This window comes from Gymnogyps californianus, chromosome 11 (assembly GCF_018139145.2).
Source record: "Gymnogyps californianus isolate 813 chromosome 11, ASM1813914v2, whole genome shotgun sequence".
Taxonomy (NCBI): domain Eukaryota; kingdom Metazoa; phylum Chordata; class Aves; order Accipitriformes; family Cathartidae; genus Gymnogyps; species Gymnogyps californianus.
The window spans coordinates 20123290-20144316 of record NC_059481.1 but is presented as its reverse complement, the minus strand read 5'-3'; the positions used below and the strand labels follow the sequence as shown (position 1 = coordinate 20144316).

The 21027-nt window shown below is 36.5% G+C and overlaps 1 protein-coding gene across 3 annotated transcripts in view; it reads right to left on the bottom strand.

Moving 5' to 3' along the window:
• Positions 1-308: 308 nt before the first annotated feature.
• LRRC28 (leucine rich repeat containing 28) overlaps positions 309-21027 on the bottom strand; it is a 51629-nt gene continuing 30910 nt past the window's right edge. Inside the window, exons 6-10 of one of the 3 annotated variants that reach the window (XM_050903603.1) lie at positions 17799-18005; positions 11254-11356; positions 7403-7578; positions 4626-4785; positions 309-1702 (exon numbers count right to left, since the gene is read on the bottom strand). In XM_050903603.1, coding sequence (XP_050759560.1) covers positions 1630-1702; positions 4626-4785; positions 7403-7578; positions 11254-11356; positions 17799-18005 — 719 coding nt within the window. In that variant the 3' untranslated portion in view covers positions 309-1629. The remainder of the gene's footprint in view (positions 1703-4625; positions 4786-7402; positions 7579-11253; positions 11357-17798; positions 18006-21027) is intronic. The other 2 variants (XM_050903601.1, XM_050903602.1) reach the window with 2 other exon arrangements.

The window sequence follows — 21027 nt, the reverse complement described above, 5'->3', positions numbered from 1 at the left end:
GGTACTCTTTTAAGCTCTTCAGATACTCTATTTATTGAAGAGATGCCAGGAAGCCTGCAGCGGGAACAAATGCTTCTTTGGCAAAAGGAAAACATTTTAATGTCTCCTCCCTTCAAAGTATGCACACCTCACCACAACATATGCTAATATACTACCAAATAAGTCTCTTTATCTTGCCATTTTTATAACAAACTGTTTCATTCATATCTATTTCAGCTTGTAACTACCTACTGCACAAAGTAGCACACTGTGCTAAATCAACAAGTAGTTTATACCTAAGAAATAGAAAGTAAAAAAGAACACATTATATTAAAAAAAATAATTCTATATTCCAAAACAAGTCAAGAGGGGCTAATTTTGTATAAACTGTTCCAGTATAAAATTAAAATTTTAAGTCATGCAGGCATTTTGGGCCTTTTTTCATCCTTTGTCCTTTATTTAAAATGAAAAAGATCTAACAAAAAAGGATTCCCACAAATATTACAGTGAGTGGAAATTTGCACTAAATCTGCCATTAATATACAAAAACAAATGTTACAGCCCTTCTGTGAAGATATCTATGTATGCATATATACCTATGCATGGAGATACACATACCTCCCCCCGGATTTCCAGCCTTCTCCGAGGCACACACTCCACTGACACACTTTCACAAATGAGCCAAATGCTGAATCTAGAAAAAGATGAAGACCAACTCTTTGCAGATCTACAGTCTGCAATTGTAAAAATATAATAAATATAGATAAATATTTACTATCATATTACTAGGTTTTTTTCAAGTGAAATTGATACTTAAAGTCATCTTCTTCCTGAAGAACTCAAAGAAGCAAAAGGGGAAGTGTTTTTAAAAATAAAAAACTTGAATGATGAAAATAAAGAAAACACACCTGCAAACAGGCTGGAGCAAGACCACTTAGTGTAGGCATCAGTACCAGCCTTCTTTACCGAAACAGGATCTTTAGTCTCTAGATATATCCTAGTTACTCCAATTAAATCAGTGTGGCTTCTAATGATATGAGAAAGAAAGTTCTGCTTTTAATATGTGGATTTAAATACCACAGTTAACTCTCAAAGACTTGGTATACAACTGGGATAACTCTGCAGGGGAAAATATTAAGATGAGGGGGAGAAAATAAAGCTAAATTCTAGGGGAAAGTCAATGGGATCCATCAAAGGTTTCTGTAGGCTTAGATCTACACACCTGAATTCAGCTGTAGGGGTGAAGGAGGGGGGGGAAGTAAGTGAAAACTTATTTGTCATAACTGAACCTTTTTTTTTTCCTGTTAGATGAATGAAAACTGCCTCAAATGATGCAATGGGTCAACCTGAAGACAGCCACATTTGAAAAATACTGGAAATCCTGAAGTCAGAGCTCGTGAATTTGTTTGGTTTGTATCTTGGAGGAGAGAGAAGTTAATACTTTTAAAAGCTTGGTATTTACACTTCCGGAAAGTTTCTGCAGTTCATCCAAATTTGATAGGGCAGGATTTAAGTGCCTCTTAGTGTTCCCGACTGGGCACTTCTGCTGCTTTGGCACATGCACACACACACAGTATTCCAGTACCAATGGGATACGACGTCTAATGCAGCTTTAAACTGGCAGCACTCCTGAGTAGTTTTAAATGTTTATCAACTCAGTAGGTCAAAAGTCTGCAGACACTGGGTGGAGCAGCAGTATGCCACAAAACTAACAGTTGTCCTCCTAGAAAAAAAAAGGGGGGGGGGGAACAGTTGTCAGTGAAGATTAAAGCTCCTGGCCCCATTCCACAGCAGACAATATGCTGGTTTGTAAAATACAGGATTAGCCGATCTCAAAACTTCAGAAAAAGAAGGTTCATTTGCTCTGTATAAGTGCCTGATACAAAGGCAGGGAAACACTGCAGGGGTTCTCAAAAACCTTCCTGGTTTCTTACGTATTCAGTTTGAAGAAGCAGCATGTGGTTTTCCTTTCTGTGGAGGGTGTGGCTGAGTATTATAGCCAGTAGGTTTAACAGCTAAAAGAAAAAATAGCTGGGTAATTCTTTGCTTCAGCTTTGCTCATGTGTTTCTTAAATTACTGCTTGTAGGCATGAAATAACTGAAGTCCAGTGTCGTCCTCTGGTTCAGCCGAGTGAACAAACTGGGCCCAGATCTTCAGAAAGGACGATCGACAGGCAGTGCTGTCACATTGTGCCAGCTACTACAGCAGGGGTGGCAACATGAATAGTGTGTGACTGTGACCCTCCTCCTGCCCCATCCTGGCAGGGACCTAGATACCTGCTTTAAAAATGTTAAGATCTGTTTTTCACTAACCCAGAAATCACAGTTTACCCAGTGCTCATGTTATCTGTGCTTTTTCAGATACAGAAATCCAGTTCAACACTTACCTATCCTTTCCTATAAGAGGATACAGAAAGTGATACGGAAATCCAGACAGAAGTTACTGGCATGGATGTGGCATGTGCTAATTAGTGCTGTTCAAATGTTCAGGATCCCTACCCTGTGTGTTTTCATGGTCACTGTAAGCTCTTTAGAACAGAAACACTGGCCTTCACATCTTTCTAAACCAGCTATCACACGTCTACAATTCCACCTAATCTTACCATGTCAAGTGCACAAGCTACAGAGATAAGGATGACAGGCTACCCTGTTTAGATCTCATTTTCTGTGGATTTGCATCAAATGTCAGCTACTTAAGACTGTATTCATTATGGCATTTTGCAGAACACTGTACATTCTTGTCTAAGGGAAGGAATGATAACCATTTTTTTAAACAAGTGAAAACCATGCAGAAATAAATATTTTCAATTAATGTATTTTAGAATGTAATTATAATGTTCTTCCAAAATAGCCTTAAAGTATGTTTTTGTTGAGTCGTAACTTTAATAATTCCTAAAGGTGTCTACTTATATGTCTATCATAACTTTAAGTTCTACAATGAGCAACGCTTTGCAATTAATTAGGAAGTAGAGCTCTCTAGTCCAAACTCTCCCACTGTTGGATTATTTCAGATAATATAAGGATTTAGTGACCAACAAGTAGTTTTCCATCACTTTCTCAGAAAATTATACCATTCTAATGGAGCTCAATGCTTGAAAGAAATACTTCATAGCATGATTATAACATCTTATGCCACCCTGAATATAATGACTGTAATGTGGAAGCAATTTATTTTACTCAACATGAAATCCATTGAATTTCAACATACGACTGAAGTGTAACAGAATGGCAAGTCGAAGTATGCAATCTCTACAAGCAGATCTTTCTAAGAAAGATGACTTTTCCAAAATAGCATTTATGCAGCCTTCTGGCTGCTGTGCAGATTTGGCATACCTAAGTTGTTTTCATTTCATAAAGTTGAATTGCTTACAAATCAGATACCTCTTATGCCACAAACTCACAGCAAAATAACCTGTGATACAGCTGTGGAAAATAGGTACCATTAACCTAAATCACCAATTAGCCTCTTCTTTTTTCTTAAAGATCTTCCTATTGAAAAGCAGTTTCTTATTTTTTATGGAAGATAACTATCAGTCAATGGATTTCAGCAGGACAAGAACTAAGTGGCATTCTTGTGCATTATATATACCAACAAGTAATTCCAGAAACATTCCTTTTTAAAGCACCTTTCTCTTCTGCTCCCCACCTTTAAGCAGATGCTTTGTAACTAATGGCTTGACATGAATTCTCTAAAAAGAACCTGAGCATCACATGTGCTTAACTCCAAGTGACTTATCTTTAAACCTTCTTTATTAGGTTTCAAATGGTACTGTAGTTTTGTCCATGTAGAACCAGCTGAAATTTCTCTGATGATACTTTTCCATCGCAGAAAGTGGATTTGTTGATATTATGGCTCATGGTGGGCTACAGTATGAGCTCGAACTAATAGGGGTTAGGGAAAGAATCACTGCAAAATTATTAACGCTCACCTTAAAGGTATTATAAATCTTTATCTACATGAGGGCATTATTCCCTGAACCATATCCCAGTTTTGAGTCCCTTCTATGACTGTGCTGTCCAGCAAGTCAGGAAGTCTATGTAGGCTTGTCTACTTGACTTGTGAATTCTGCAGACACACTCACAACTGCTACCACCATAAAAACCAAAATATTTTTAAAAAGATGTATTGCTATGAAATGTACATTACAATGCAGAATGTCTCCACAGCATATCTCAAGTTAATTAGCGTGGAAAGAAAAACAAGAGTATTTTACCGCAGAACATTTTAATTAAGCTCTGGCTTTAGAGCTATTTTCTGCCTCTAATGCCTTCGGCATTCTCCTGAAGTCGGGGTTGAGACCATCAGGGCAAGTATTGGTGTTAGGCAGTATTTCCTTCCCAAAGCACAGAAGTGCCATGCATGTGCTGCACTACCACAAACAAGTCAATCCTATCATATCAAAACCCTCCACTATCTTACAGCAGTCTGAAACAGGAAAATGTGATACCCCTTGTTAAGCAGTCTAACAGCAGTATGCTGGCTGTCTTGTAAATAGATTTGTCAATTTTTATATGCAATCGTAGGACAGGGGCTTTAGATCTGAAAGACCGCTAAGTTAAAAAAAAAAATCCTTAAGAATATGCTTTGTTCCATAAGGTGTTTTTCTTCCTAAATGAAACCCCAGTGTAATTTCCTGTATAATTACCCTTGATGCAATCCTGCCATTGGAGTTTCCCTCAAGGGAAAGAGCTTTGGGTAGACAATGGTAAACATAGGCTGGCTGCAGCGGTGGCAGTGTCCCAAGGGACAGTGCAGCAATTCCAAGAGGCTTTTGGGTAGTGAGATTGGAGTCAGAAAGTTCAAATCTATAGAAGAAAAAAAAAAAAAAAAGGCTTGTAACAAAACAATTGCATGATGAAGTCAAACACAACAAGCATGATCCATGAACAATTCAAAAAATCAGCTGTCTCACATTAAGACTTTGTCAAAAGAACAGCAAGGTAACACAAATTACCACAATTAGGGTGAAGCACATAGTGCTTTCCATGTATAAGCTCAAAAAGTTAAAATTAAATGTGTAAGTTTAGCATCTGTGGGCATAAGATTAACTGGGCCCAAATACCCAGGTGAAAATATTATAGCTCAAGCAAATAATAAAAACCAGTAATACATCATAAAGCATTTTTAGACACAAAGATGATCTAGACAGGTGTTTAGTAATCAATAACAACACAAAATTCTGAAAAGGACATCAGTAGTATTTTACTAAAATATTTCAGCAACCAATCCAGCAGGATAGCTAAGCTCACTAAAAAGCCCAAACTCCACCATCAGCAAAAAGGGATCTGAAATATATAGAATGACTTGAAATACAATCCAGCCCAGCATGATTCTCACAGGTCCAGCCGAAGAAACCACTCTAAAAAGATCAATACATTCATAATCTCTTAAGTGTGCCCCCACAGTTTACAAGATGCCATCATTTTCACCAAAAGGGACTCCAGGGTCATTTCATGGGAAAGAGCAATCATTTTCTCTGGCTTGGCCCAAGCCACCTAGTGTTTTATAAATTAAAACCGACATGCTAATCTCCATCTAGAAACTGAGACACAGCCAAGACAGGTGAATGAGTTTAGGTGTTGAGTAATCAAGACAAGATGCAGTACCTGATAAATCAGTTTTGCGATATCACACTAGTTTCAGCTTTCAAACACTGTAAGGTTTAACGCCATACACAATGTACCACAACAGCCTCAATTGAGATGACAAGCATGACGAATAGTACATTTGCGTCAGAAAGAAAAGGTCACATTCTGTACCCAAGCAAAGACTGAGGAAAAGTAGTCCAGTCACTTCTGTCATACTTACCTAGCAGCCGCCAAGCATTTAACAGCACCCTTGAAACTGCAAATTTAGGCAGTGATAGATCAAATCTGCTGCTTTAATCGTATGTGCCACCTGCTTCCCCAGCACACCATTATCTTATACCTGTCTGAACTATGCATTACTCCTGCCTCACTGAAATGTGGGTGTCACCAATGGTAATGCACATCATCTTTAATAAGGGGACTCAGAATAAGATATTTATGTGTGTATGTATATAAAAATATATAAAAAGACTACATAGTACAGTGTAGCAAACTAGAAGTAGGCAAGATAGTTTAAAAAAGTTTCACCATCTTTTTCAGGTTCTGCACCTTGGCTGCAACTAGATGTAATCCTCACAGCCTTGTATAAACCATCTACAAACCATTTCTTAAACTGATTTTACAATGCTATCTTGCTATTCCCAAACCAAACTTCACCAGCATCTTCAGGAACCACATTCACAAGGTCATATTCCAGAAATGATTGTGCAAGTCACAACTGGGTAAGAAAATTAGTTACTGATGATTTAAAAGATCTTGTACCTGATGTTCTTGAACTCCTTTTCAAAGACTAGAATTTTGCAAATCAAAATGAAACAGCATTCGTCATTGTGTAATTTTGGTGCAGCTGATATCTTGATACCAAACAACTAAAAACCTCCCCTCTCCCCACCATATGCAGAAATATAAAAATACACAACCACAAACTGGTCAATACGTTCTCTATGTCAGTAAATACATTCTCCACAAAGCAGTGCCATTTCCTATGAAGACAAGCTTGTACGGTTATCTCACCCCTCAACATGAAGCTTCTTCCCTACGGCATATTTGCTGTAGACCTCCTTGTACACATTTCCTGGCAAAGCAATCATTCAGCAGTTATGATTTACTCCAGTGGCCATGGTACAAGTGACCCCTTATCATAAACCCTCTAATCTTTCCATTGTAACTCTCTATCCTTCTGCTTTCTACTTTCACCTCTAAAGCTGATGAATTCCCAAGATGCCGTGAATAGGGGGGAGTCACAATACATCTAAATCTGACAAAATCTGAATCTGCAGGTTATCATCAGATATTGCTAACTCATGTGATTGCATGATGCATAACCAGATGAGCCAAGGGCCACTTTACAGCAAAGAGTCTGAATTGGGGCAGAACTAAAACAGCTCAGCTGTCACGCTGTACTGAAATGGCCAAGGGCTGCTAGCATTTCTTTTGCCTTATGTATAACAAGTTTGCCAGTTTAGCAGTGTGCTGCCTGGCAAGAAGTTGCATTGTTGGCTGATGCATCTAATCTTGCCTCGGGAACTGTATTTCTCATCTCCTATTTCCATTAAAGAGCTTCTCCTGCAAAAAGCGTCCTTCTTTATACAGTCCTCAAGAAAGAAACCATTTGTAAGCACCACTCAGCCTTAGAAATAGTCTTTGGATCTCTGTTTTTTTATATTGGGCATTTTTGTTCTAATACAGCATTTCAAGCGTAATTTGATTAAATAAATCTTTTAAAATATTAATTCTTGCCCAGCTCTTTGAAGAGCTATTTGAAATGTTCCTATCACTGCCAGAAAAGCACTTCCACTCTTTCTGTAATCTGAAGAATGCAGAAATTTCATACCTTTTAAAAACCTGTAGTAGGTGTTATAGAGGGTCCTCATGGCCAGTTCTTGCAAAGGCAGCACATGATCTGTTTCTGTCCCTATAGATTTCACCTCTGCTGGCAGGAACACAGTTAACTGGCCCGATGAAAAAGAGAGCAGTTTCACCTCTGAAACTTGAATTGGAGAACCACAACTAGAAGGACACAAGATATTTAGAAAGTGGTTAGAAAAAAAAATAATAAAAGTAACTTTATGGGGAAACCCAGATGACCAACCCAAAGTATGCCTGATACTGTTGTTCAGTGCAGCACCCTTCAAGGATTCCTTGCAGAGTGCAATACACGTTGGGGTTGGATTAGATGACCTTTAAAGGTCCCTTCCAACCCAAACTATTCTATGATTCTATGTCGACACACATTTTCTATAGATTCCCACCTTCTGTGACCTGCTAGTCATGGCACATCTGGAGGTCTTTACTTACCAAATAACATTCAAAAGCTGGAGAAACGAGAACACGATCCCAAGGAGGTGAATCAAGTGCACTACGTGTCCCTTACTTTGCCAACGCGCTAATCTCTTTTAGCCTCTGAATGCCATTATTACTAAATATTTTACATAGGGGAGCAGTTTCATACCTAACAGTTGGCTTCCTGTGTCTTGGATCAACCAGCTGAGAATGGTAATGGATTTCTCAACTATAATACCTGAGGCAAACTACAACCACCAAAACATATCATTTAAGTGCTACTGGGTGATTCTGTACTATAGCTTTCCCCATCTACAGAGTTCCTTTGGAGGGTGCAGGGGAGTGGGTGAAGGAAAAATAAAAAGAACAGCCTAAGCTGTAGTGGGAAGATACCCTAGTAAGTCTACTAGCCTTGTCCTTCCGAAATCATACAAGGAAAAGGAAGGTTATTTGGATCCAAGCAGAGAAACTTAGCTTGTAGTAAAAATAATAACTCTTTACATGATCCCTGTTGCAAGCTATCATACCAAAGAGACACGCATAGGAAAATTCGACTAAGAGGTTGGGGAAGTCAACAGGGGAATTGGAATTGTTTATGACAACTTAAATTTGAAGCCAAGAGCAACTTGTTAGGGCCAGTCCTAACAAATGGAACAGAAACACAAATTTGTCAGCCTTCCCAGATATTGGACCTAAAACTGAGGTAACTACACTCGATCTTATCAGCTCTGAAAGAAATCTCATAGTACTGCTCTGATAACAAAGAATCTCATCTCTTCTGATTAAAGGAAAAACAGCCCAGAGAAACAAGCAAAAAAGAGCAGCATCAAACAGCAAGTCAATAAGCCTCTTGTTAAATATTTAATACTTTCCCACAAACCATTAATGGAGTTAAAATATAATTGGGAATTCAGAGATCCAATATTCCAATAATCCATTCCCCAGCAATCCATACCCAATGAGTTAGCTATCACAACAAGTAAGTCTATAATGTTGTATTTTCAAGCTGATTAACCCCTTACCAACCTAGCTAGAAGACACACCTATAAACTCACAACAGTTTCTGCACTTCAGAGCTGAGCCATTTGGTCTACTTTATGTAAGGGGTGGGGCTATTAATGTTGGACCACAACACTGAAAAACAAAGTAAACAAGCAAAACAGACCATCAAGAAAAATAATGTAAGAGATACACACCCTTAAATCTGGATGGATTAGGGAATGAGTCTCAACCTACGAGTAATACTGGGTGCAAGAACAAAGAATAAAAAAAAAAACACCCACACAAAATCCATGGAGGTTGAAAAGTGGAATAGAGGATGGTCTAACTAGCTGGAAAAAAAGGAGCTGCAGAAGAACCCTGGTGGATAAATAACTGGGAAAAAAAGCTGTGACCACCTATTGGCTGCCTTCAACAAGACTGACAGATACCTAGGTTGGAGACTATCTGCAATCCAATCTGCAAAAAATAAGATCAAAATTTATTTTGAGTGCTGAGATCATCCCCTCTTACATAAAAGACTTTTTCAGTCAGTCTGACTGCAGGATTCCCAGACAGAGATTCATTACTTCCACAATGGAATTTATATTCTATTTTCAGAAATCTAGCTTTATGTTAGTAACAGCAGCATGTCAGATTTTATTCTCCAGTGGATGACCAGACAGAGCACTAAAGCCTGGATCTTCAACTCTCACCTGACCCATGAAAACCCTGCATTGGTTACTAATGGTTTCTTGGAAAGAACATGGAAATTCTTCACATGACCAGTATTACACAATTTTAATGTCACTCGGCACATTATCAAATAAAACCTGTAGTTTCTTAATAATATATATAAGTGCTCTTCCTATGTTGAAAATTTTCCTTAAAAATAATCTATGATGTTTCAAGGTCATTTCACAACATAAAGACAAATATCTGTTTGGTACACAAATACAAATATTATTTTGCTTACTAAAAATAATTTCTTTTTATTCTTTATTATTAAGGAAAGAAATTATCATTTTTTTATTCCACAGAAGCATTACAAGAATTAATTTCATTGCAACACTTGCAATTTTTGCTCTCTTCTATACTAGATTTATAATACTCTCCATCAGAGATACTAGCAGCTAGCCTCACCAGCAGTGTAAATGTAACGACAACAAAAAGAACTAGTAAATATCTTCACAAAAGGTCAGTGCAAAGATAAAATTATTTTGACTGAGTATAAAATAAGGACTTGAAACATTAAAAAACCCATAAAGACATGGTTGTTTAAAATCACCTGAAACAGGCAGGACAGTTGGACCAAACTTGTTGGAACATTTCCTGCATCGTCATTAGTGGTTTTGGTCACAATCAATACAGTTCTATTACCTTTAGGGTCAGTTTAATGTCTGTCTTACAATTTACAATCAGTTCTGAAAGAACAAAGGCTAGAAATTATTTTTCCTGAACCACAAAATTAGTAGAAGCTTGAGACTGCACACAGTTCAGCAGAATTACAATCCAACTGCAAGTATTTAAATATCACACAACCAGCTGACATGGGAATATTAGAAAAACCTTAAAATGCCAAGACTCAGCATCTCGCATATTGCAGTAGAGTGCAGGCTATAGAGAGGGAATTTATATTTAATGCAAGATTTGCTAAGAGTGAGCATACCAGAAATTTATAATTAGATGGTAATGGGGACAATCCTCTTCTGATCAGTTTTACACCAGTAAGGCTCCATTCATCAGTGATGCTGATCCTAATTTATGCTAGTGTTAGTGCAGAAAGAATTAAGCTAGTGTCCTAGACAGACCACTTTTTTCTCACATCCTAACCACAAACATGAGACAGCCTAGGATATTTTTAAAATCCACATGTAAAAATATACCTGTCAATTCCTAAAAAAAGTTACTTATTTTAGTTAGTAGGTACCAAGACCTACAAGAAGCTGATACTGGGATGTAAAATGAGTGAAGGAGCTGCACGTGACATTCCAAGATGTGGCCCATAACTTACAGAAATGTGAGAACTTATGAACTATATAGATGCTGCCACACATTAAAAAAATATTTTGTTCATTCTTTAGTTCTGGAAATTCTGTAAAGCCTACATTTTTGGCCAACCTTTAAATGCAGCTAGGATTCAGCTTTAGGCCTTACATTATCATTCATTACAAATTCCTTCAGAATAACTGCACTGTCTGTTACGGCTTAATACTAAAATATTGAAAGTCAGCAATTAACATAGGAGATTTATTACAAAAATAAAACAGAACTGGGAGCTGCAGTAATCCCCTCAAAGTAACATCAGTTCTGAATCAATCACACGCACACACAAAAATAATCAGTTTTATAATACAGGAAGATATTTATGAGAAATTTTACAAGGAACAGGTATGCAAGACATCTGAATTAATTCATACCTACCCACTGCAACCAATGACTTTATTATACAGATAAGATGGGAGGCCTTTCAGATGAATATTGTTATCCACGTAAACATATTGTAGCTCCCGAGAACGACCTAAATCTGGGTTTAGGAAACAAGAAAAGTCAGGGGGAAAAGGGATGACAGTGACAATTATAAGCAAAGCAATTCTCTTTAATTATAAATAAGCTAATCAGACTCAATGTAAGCAAACATAAATTAGTACTTCTCAGTTGTAAAATTTCAGCCAATGGTTTTATTATGGGTGAGCTGAAAAGCTGTTTAGAAAATAGCATTTAAAACTACTAAACCAAAACAAAACCCCTTTTCAATAGCTCTGAAAATCCCTTTATAAATAATTAAATTTTAACATTGACAAACTCCAAAGTCAGTTTGAAGAAGCAAAGGGACAATTGATTTCAAATCTACAGTGCATACTTCGAGTCCATAAGGTCAAACTTGCTTTCATTAACTGGCCTCATGTCACTGAAATCACAGCTTCACTATCTTTGGTAAAGTGGTAAAGACATAAACAAGAATGTGGTCTGTCCCACTCTTTCTTTTCTCCAAGAAGAGATACTTGGTTGATTACATTAGCCATAACCAAATACAACCAGTAATCATTCAGAAACAAGTCTGTGTGATGCAGTAAATTACAGAACACAAGAAAAATATACAAGCATTAAACTGCAGAATATAATACAACAAAAGTTGTGGCTACAAGTAAATGATCAATACATCTGAAGGTGTGCTTCCTACATTATTTCTGTTAAAATATTCCAGGCTGGCAGTCAAAAGAAGCAAGTACAGCATGTTTAAGCAATACCTCACAGACTAGAAATTAACATACCTCCAGATAGGAGCATATAGGTATGGAATGATTTTATTTTGTTTAGAAAATTAAAGTGGGAAAATGGAGCAAAATTAAAAGGGAAAATTTAGGTTTCTAGGAAGAATTCTGGGAAACAAAAATTTTGCTTATCAGCAAGATCTAGTCAGTGGTAAAACTGTCTGCTATCAAAGGAAGTGAAAAACATGCTAATGTGAGATATTTAAAAAGACAAACCAAACAGTGAACTAAAAAGAACAGTCTAAAAGAGTTTTGAACTGGCAAGAAAGCCGACACATAGGATCATCTAGGCAGCCCATTTCATCTGTAGCTCCTATGCCATTCGAGATACTGGGTTAGGAAAAGACATATGCGTTTAATACAAAGCACAAACCAACAGTGTTTGAAAGCCTCTCTGCCTGGGAGGGGATAGCTGCAACCCAGACAAATTGCATTATGAAAAAATGGAAAAAAAAAAATCTGTATGCCTCTCAACTTCTTAAACTTTTATGAGTATGTTATAGAAAGTAAGCAAGATAAACAAGCATTTGGCTGAATCAGCCACATTGCAAGACAATATTAATATCGACTAATTCTGACTTCCCATCTTTATCAACTGTCAATTACCTTGGTTAGCATAAAGATAAGGATAAGCAGAGAAATTTGCATAGCTTCTGTCCCTTTTGTAATCGTGACCAAGAACAGAATAAAAATTAAAACAATTTCCATGATATTTCTATTCAGAAATTCTATCTGGAATAATGATCTCTTATCATTCCCTGCTATGACAATAGGTAATACAATCCCTTCTTTATTATTGAATAATTTTATTGTACACAAGAGCTCTGGACACCACTTAGTGCAGATAAAGCAAACGATATTTTGAGTGATCCCCCCCAAATGTCTGGCCATCTTAATACATACTGAATGTCTTCAGCTGTCACCCACTTGAATGGCAGCTGTAAGCACCAGAAACCTTAAAAGCTCACGCTGAGGAGGAACTTCAGAGGGTGTCACATTATCAAATCTTTGATATAAAGAACAAGTGATGACACCAACAGAAAATGAATAGATTCCTTTTCTGAACTAAAAATGTTAACATAGAAAAACTGAGTTTTGTTTTTTTTTCCTTTTAGTACAGGCCCTTGCCCTGCAACAGTCTATGGCGGTTTCAGGGACCATAATCTGGACTTTGTTCAAACCAGAGTCATTGGACATCAGGGGACGCGTTCAGCCATCACATGCCTCTTTGACCCTGTCCCAAAGACATTCTAGTTCACAGAGCTATCTGCTGCATCCATCAACTGTCCTGCCCCAAGAAGCAAGTACAAATATCTCTGCTGACTGATGGGCACTGCTGTGAGATGCTGCTGTGCTGTTATGAGCTAACACCTCAAAAAGATGATTTATTTTGGCTCAGTATTGCAGGGCTGAAAATAGTTTAGTAAAGTTCTGGGATATTTTTAGATGAAACAAAAACATTGTTATCCTACAATGAATAAAAATATTGCAATACTGAGGCACTATAACACCATAAAATATTGTAAGGCTAGAAAAGAATCAGCCAATAAAATTTAAAGCAGATAGCATGTGCACGGCACACCTAACACTTAGAGAATATCGCCTCATGTTGCAGAAGCCAATTATACTAAGAGCAGCACAAAACTATGGGTTGCTGGGGTAGCTTGAATGTGCTACTGCTTAACTTATTAATTTAGAGAATGGAAGAAAATTTTTAAAAGAGGCTCATCTTGCTCATTTCTACGCAGATGTATGCAAATGGGCTGAAAATCAGGCAAGTCAAAAAAAGCCCTAAAGCTGTTCTTTTCATATGCATTGAGGGGGGAGTTAGGCTGCATCTCATCTCTTCCCTCTGTCTTTATCTTATGCTATGTTTAGATTCTAAGTTCTGAGTTGACTGCATTTCCTAGGTAATTAAAGCAAATTTTTGGATGTTAGACAAAATATCTCAGTAGGAAAAATTCGATTCCCAAAGCCAAATAGCCTGTAACTATAAATGTTCCTTTGATATAGTTTCTTTGCATTAAATAACCAAGCATCTTCTAGTCCCCAAAAGATTTTTTTTTCCAGTTTCAAACACTATCCATAAAGTTTAAATTTAAATAAATCATCACTTTAAAAAGCTCTTTGTATCCCATCCACATTAATTTTTATGTCTTATATCAGTCAACAAATATTGTTAAAAGTTCACTAAAAAACATGCTTCTGAAGAACTTTGTAAAATAAGGAAGCTGTCCATCTATGAAAAGGCTAAAGCTACAAAGAAGGTTTTCATGTGGCTTTTGCAAGCACTGTACTGTGTCTAAAACATTTCCACTTTCCTCCTTCCAGGCTCCCAGATCAAAGACCTTTCTCCCAGAAATGACCAAATGCCATGAGTCCTGAACAAACCCCAATTCTATTTTTTTTTCCCTTTTTCTCTCTTTTTCTTTTTTTTTTTTTTTTAACCTCGGGGCCCTGGCATATGCATTCCACATGGCTGAAGATGGAACAAAAGCTCTTGTGTGTCTGCACTGATGCTCTTTTAACCATACTGTGAGGGCAAGGACACAAAAGCTGCATATACTGAGGTAGAATAAGACCTTTGTTTACTGTGCACTGATAATTACTAGACCCATTTTCTAAACAAAAAGTGCACATAAGCCCTCAATAAAGTGATATAACACTGAATATTTGCTGTCATAACATCCCCTGTACTGCCAGTACACTTGAGAATTTATGGCCTATTTTAATAGTATTTGTACTTTATTACATAAATCATTTTTATTTTTGCAGTGTCATCAGATTCAAATTTCTGCTTGCAATGGAATTTGTTTTCAGGCACTGGAGCATTTGCTAACGGTAAAATTTTAAAGTTAAATTTCTGTCAAAGTATAATTTATATTGTAAGTAGACTGATACAAAATGATCAGTAGTTCCATCTGCCATTCAAGAATGGAATTCCTAAGACCTTTTATTAGGGCAGCAGGAAAGCTACCCTGACAATAACAGGACTGTCCAGGATGCAGTTTCCAGTTCAACTTACATACACAATCTGGTTTTTTTTGTTGTTGTTGTTGTTGGGTTTTTTTAAATAACTTTATTAGGAAGGCCCAAAGGCTCAGATCCACGCAGTCTTGTTTCGTTGACTATAAACGGGAATATTCAACAGCTGAAAAATAATAATTTTTTTAAAATACTGGCATATCAAAGAATTAAGTGTATTCTGCAGAACAAATGACTAATTCATTATTGTTTACCCATCTGCTTGTCTATGTACCAGTTCTGACAGTCAGAGAGTGGGATCAGGTGTTTTTATTGTATTGTATTTTGTAAAATTGATTAATAATGTTACACTTTCTTAAGATCCACGTGCCCACAAACTTAAAAGAATGTACAGGACAAAAAACTACATCGTACCTATCCAGCAGTACTGTGAAAGTACTGTGCTACTGCTGGAATAAATCTTACACCTGTCAATCTAGGAACAGGAAAATGCAGATTTCCATTACACTTAACAAGAGGCTCTGCTAGCAGCTACAAGGGACATACTTCGATGAGGAAGAATGGATTCTTTGGCATAGAAGATGTCAACCACTATATGAAATAAATAAAGTAAATCACACTTTAAAAAGCATTAAGCAATATGTTCCAAACATATTTCTTCTAACATGGACATGTCTAATAAAAAAGAGAAAAAAAAAATTCTGTCAGGAGATGAATAAATTGTCTGCTTTTCAACTCAACTCCCTAATTGAAAAAAATTGTTTGACAATTCCTGCTTGAATATCACTTGTAGATATTTCTACAGTAGCTTTCACTGTTATTTAACATCCTTACTCAGTCATTAACTAGTAAAGTGAAGTTGGATGTAAGAACATACACACACAAAAATTAGCCAACATGTGCAGCTAGCAGAAATAATACTACAATTATGCCTTAACTTCAATAATATTTCAGGAAAAATATTTTCCCATACAACAGAAGATAGATTTAATCTTTTTGCTTTTCAATGCATTAACTTTCTCTTCTATTTTATTTCATCACATCTTGACCACTCTGAAGCCTTCTGATTCTTCAGAGGAAGGATTAAACATTTACATTTATACTGTGCTGCTTTTCCTCTGAACTCTAGGATTTATGATTCAGTTTCATATCCAGAGATAGCAAATTATCTCCAAATGTTCACCAGTGAGTCACTATTAAGAACTACTGAACAAGGTCAATTGACAGTCTTTGATGTTTCCCGTTATTTTAAAAGTTCCTTTTGAATGTTTTGAATTTGAGTCTAAAAATAAAGAAAAAAGAAGGTGTGTCATTATATTAGAGATTTATATCCTCCTTTTGAACTTAAAACACTTCAGCAGATCTATGGCTCATCCAGGTCATAGCTCACTCACAGATAAGCTACTAACGCAAAAGTAGCAAAAACTTTTACCCTTTAATATTTCACATCTCATCTTACTGAACAGCATCTTATTTTTGCAAAATTAAAAAGATTCAACTTCCTGTCTCAAGAAATGAAGTTAGAAATATTTGCCAAAATAGGGGAAGTTACTTTGCTAGTTTTAGTTAGTACTGTGGAATCTGAATAATGCATCCTGGAACTCGTTTTCTCATTTATATAATGACATATGTTCGGACATAACTAAAACACTATGTCTGGAGACAATATTTGCACTTACTTTCCAGTAATATAAACTAAAGTGCTAAGAAAATCAGAAAGATCATAAACTTCTTTAAAGACTAAATTGCTAGTACTGAAACAATTAAGTTAAACCTATACAATGTAATTAATTCATAAATTATTATCTCATTTTTAGCCACCTCAATTTTCAGCTTCTTTTCAATGTGATTATCATAACTTCATCTGCACCTAATTAACACCAAACTATGACTGTATTCTAGAAAAACTATTAATGGCTATTCAAATGACATGACAGATCTGCATGTGTGTCTATATTTCAGCAGAGATTAACACGTGGCAGGGCTAAAAAGTAACAAACGCAGGGAAGAGGACTTGCTTTTCACAAACAGAATATACAGTCCACACTTACTGACAACACAACTACTTCCCACAACAAACCACCACACACTGACTGCACCTCCTATTCTTGAAGACCTGCTTCGACACTTCCAAACTTTGAAAAGGTTGAGAAAAAGGCAGATAAATTCTTTCCTGGGCTACTACCGTGGAAGTTTTGATGGATGCCTATACACAGCACAAACAAAATCTTCGCTAGATTATGCAGTACTGACATTCCTAATGATGAAAAATAATTTATGTGGAGTTACTGGGATTCCACAGCAAGTTTTAAACCCTAGCTGAAGAATCTTAGTTAAATCATCAGATCCAGCAAACAGAAACAGATCATTACCCAAAGTGGGGGAACTCAGATTACATAGTACTATATTTAAACACAACATCATTTAAACTTTTTTCTCCCTCAGTTAGCTAAAAATAAAGCAAATTTGATAGTTGACCTATTGCTTTAAAAACAGACATGAAATCTTAACCTGCATTTTTTTTTTTTAATTAACATATTTTTCCAACAATACGACCGCTGTGACAACTCCATAAACTGAGTTTATAGGGACCACCAAAGAAAATCACTTGTTGCCTTTTTTTTTTTCTTCTTCTTCTTTTTGGGACAGAAAGTTTGTTTTCCTGTCTCTTCTGACCCACCCCCCAGCCCAATGACAGTGGTGACTCACCAAGTGGCAAAAATGCAAGGCGGTTTCCAGCCATGGAGAGCTCATTGAGGCTTGGTAGTTGGCACAGGTGGCGGGGCACATACCACAGGTGGTTTCGGTCTGCAGTCAAGTACTGCAGCGAAAGGCACATATGCAGCCTTTCAGGTAATGTTATCAAACGATTGGTTGAAATGTCCAGCGTTTGCAGCTCCCTCAGGTCTCCAACCTCTACAATCCAAACAGGAGGCATTGAGAATTATTAACGTAGCTATTTTCACAAACAAGACCACAAAAAAATACCTCGCCTAAATCGAAAACAAAGGTCATCAGTTAGCTGTGCTGTTTGTCTCTTAAGATACTGTTCTATCAATCCGTGTTCAGAACTGATACTAATGATCTCCATCATCTTCATATTTCAAATGTTTTTGATGAGGAACAGTTATCAGTTAGGCAATATGTTTAAATATGAGGTCTCTCAAGATAAAGCATTCCTGAATTGTGACAATTACTACTGTCAAAAATATCAAGCAGTTTCCTGGTCCTAAATCAGAACTAGAAAAAACCCTCCCAAAACCCAAAACAAAACACATTACATAGCTTCCTGTTATTGAGGGTGTTTTGCATGACCCCAAACTCATGCAAATTAAAATTAATTTTTTTTTTAAAAACATTTGAGGATGCAATGCTTATATCCACCTTACTTAATATTCTCTTGCAATAAGACTTACAAATACATGCATAGCACTTCTTGCTTAGTGACAGGCTTTCACCAAGCGTGCTTAGGAACAACAGCCCTGTCTTCATAACACAATTCAAAAGACCTAGTTTAAATTAGAAAAGATATTTCTTAACCTGTGAGTTATATTGTTGTGTTATATTGTAGAAAGATATTACAGTAAGTTCTAACCTGTAGTTGCAATAATTACAGCTTCTAGAGATTTTCCTGTTTAACATTTTAAGAATTTTAAAAGTACATTTTGTCTTTTAAATAGTATTGTATAATTTTTTTAATGTAGGTAACAAATGAAGTTCTTAAAAGTCTGCAAGACATGATCACACAAGTAGCCTCACTTATGCAAGAGAGTGATTTTCCTTGTCTGGCCTGTGGGACCAGGATGCACTTCTCTAAGGACTGACCGACAAATATATTAAGCAGCTCTACAGGTTATCTCATAGGTTATTTAGTTATTCTTTTACAATTTCTCTAAAAATTGCATAATTCTATATTTTCCCCAAACATGGGGAAACTGTAAACAGTTTTGCTTTGTTTTTAAATACTTTACAGCAATGGAACCAACTCATGAAGTGCTTGGTGCCCCTAATTCTTACTGCAGTTCTCAGCATCTTGCAGAACCAAATGTACTTTGCTCTCGGCTGGATGAAACCAGCTCTTGCATCTGATAGCTGCTAAAACAAGATTCACTAGAATCTTCTACACTGAAAACACCAGACAATCTACACAATCCACAATCTGCACAATTTACAGCTCTATCACCCAGATTTTTTTTAAAAGATATAAATAGGGTAACACTGTTTAAGTTAAAGCTAAACAGAACCTGTTGTGCCCTTAAGCTCTCTCTGCAGCAGGAGCTAGAAAATTCGCTATTCCCTGAGCTCTGAGGTAGCACCTTGTATACTACACCCAAAGAAGAAAACAAAACACTAGGTTAATTTCAAGCTGTCTTCTACACAATGGGAAAAAATAAATGGCAAATCTGAAGCCGACCTTGGGAAAAACTGCTATAAATGTTACTTTCAAGACTGAAAACACGAAAAAGGAAAAAAAGGGAAGTTATAATTCAGTATTAGAGATTTTCACAAAAGTACTAATTAAACAAAGTGTGTGTGCACATTTAAAAGGAGTTTCTGCCCACTGCAATCCCAGCATTAACTACAATAAAGGATCAACAACACAGTACATGCATCCTTTTATAAAATATTACTGACAAAGCAGCTGCTATACACAGATGACCACATTCTTCAAACCTCTTAGTTTTGATATCAACAGGAATCCTAAGCTCTATTTAAAAAGGTTTTTTTTTTTTACTATAAGATCGAAAATGAATGGCAAAAGCAAAATAATCGCTACGAAATAGCAAAAGACTACTGTGCAAAAGAACTGCAGTAGAACTCATTTTTAAAGAGTTTTATATTCATCACAAACAAAGCCATATGCTTGAAAACAGTGACAGGAAAAGAGCCACCTACATTCAGCCAAACCACTGACCACATGCAGTCAATAACAGGCCTAGTTATTTTCATGCACTAACCTTTTTCTCTGCCACTAAAAACAGTTTTCTAATTCAGTTTAGGTCCAAAATCCCATAAATGTTACGGTTGGCAAAGCTGGCAGAGTTTCAAAGGCATTGCTAGAATGATATGTTTCAAATCTAAGAGGAAATAAAAGTATTCTCACTTTATCCTTCATCCAAAAAACACATACTTGCCCAAAACTTCATCCTCTCTACCTTAATCTTCCAATGCATACCAGATGTAAACATCCACTTTCAACATATAGTGCCATATGGTACAGAAACACCCACTGACCCATGACGTTAGAAGTAAACCAAACAACTTAAAGTGCCATCAGATTAAAGATATAACCCCCAGACTCCCCACCATAGTGTTGAAAGCTCATTTTGAAGTACATGCTCAGACATTTACTAATGACACTAAATTGGTTTCAATCTCATTAAAGCAAAGGAAAACAATAAAGAGGAATAACACAAAATATAAACAGTCCATTAATAAGTTTTTCAAGCTTTTAGTTACTAAATACTATTATCCATGCTTTAAAAATGTTGCAACATAAATACTGAAGGATGCCTTGGCTAACAAACACAGTGAAAGACTTACAAATCTCTCTCTTGCTATCACCTCATCAAGCACTAAGACACATATGAGAGGTGGACTTTGAAAATTTCAGGCAGACCCAGAAAAGAAGATAGCTATTCCCCCCCCCAAAAGAACTGATGAAGAATGGACTTTTATTCAGAGATTTTCCCTCCCCGCCCCAAGGATAAGAAAGAGACAAGCATTATACATCACCTTTAAACCACACTGAGGAGTTCAAATTATGTTTAAATGAAATTCATAAAAGTATAATTTAAAATTTGTATTAGCTCTAGGATTAACACTATCCAAATCAACATGGCAGAGCACTGAGCCCCATTTTGATATTAGAAGCCAGAAAAAAATCCTCAGTAGCTTTGCTAAACCCCCAACGCAGAACGACCCAAATTTGTGGAGG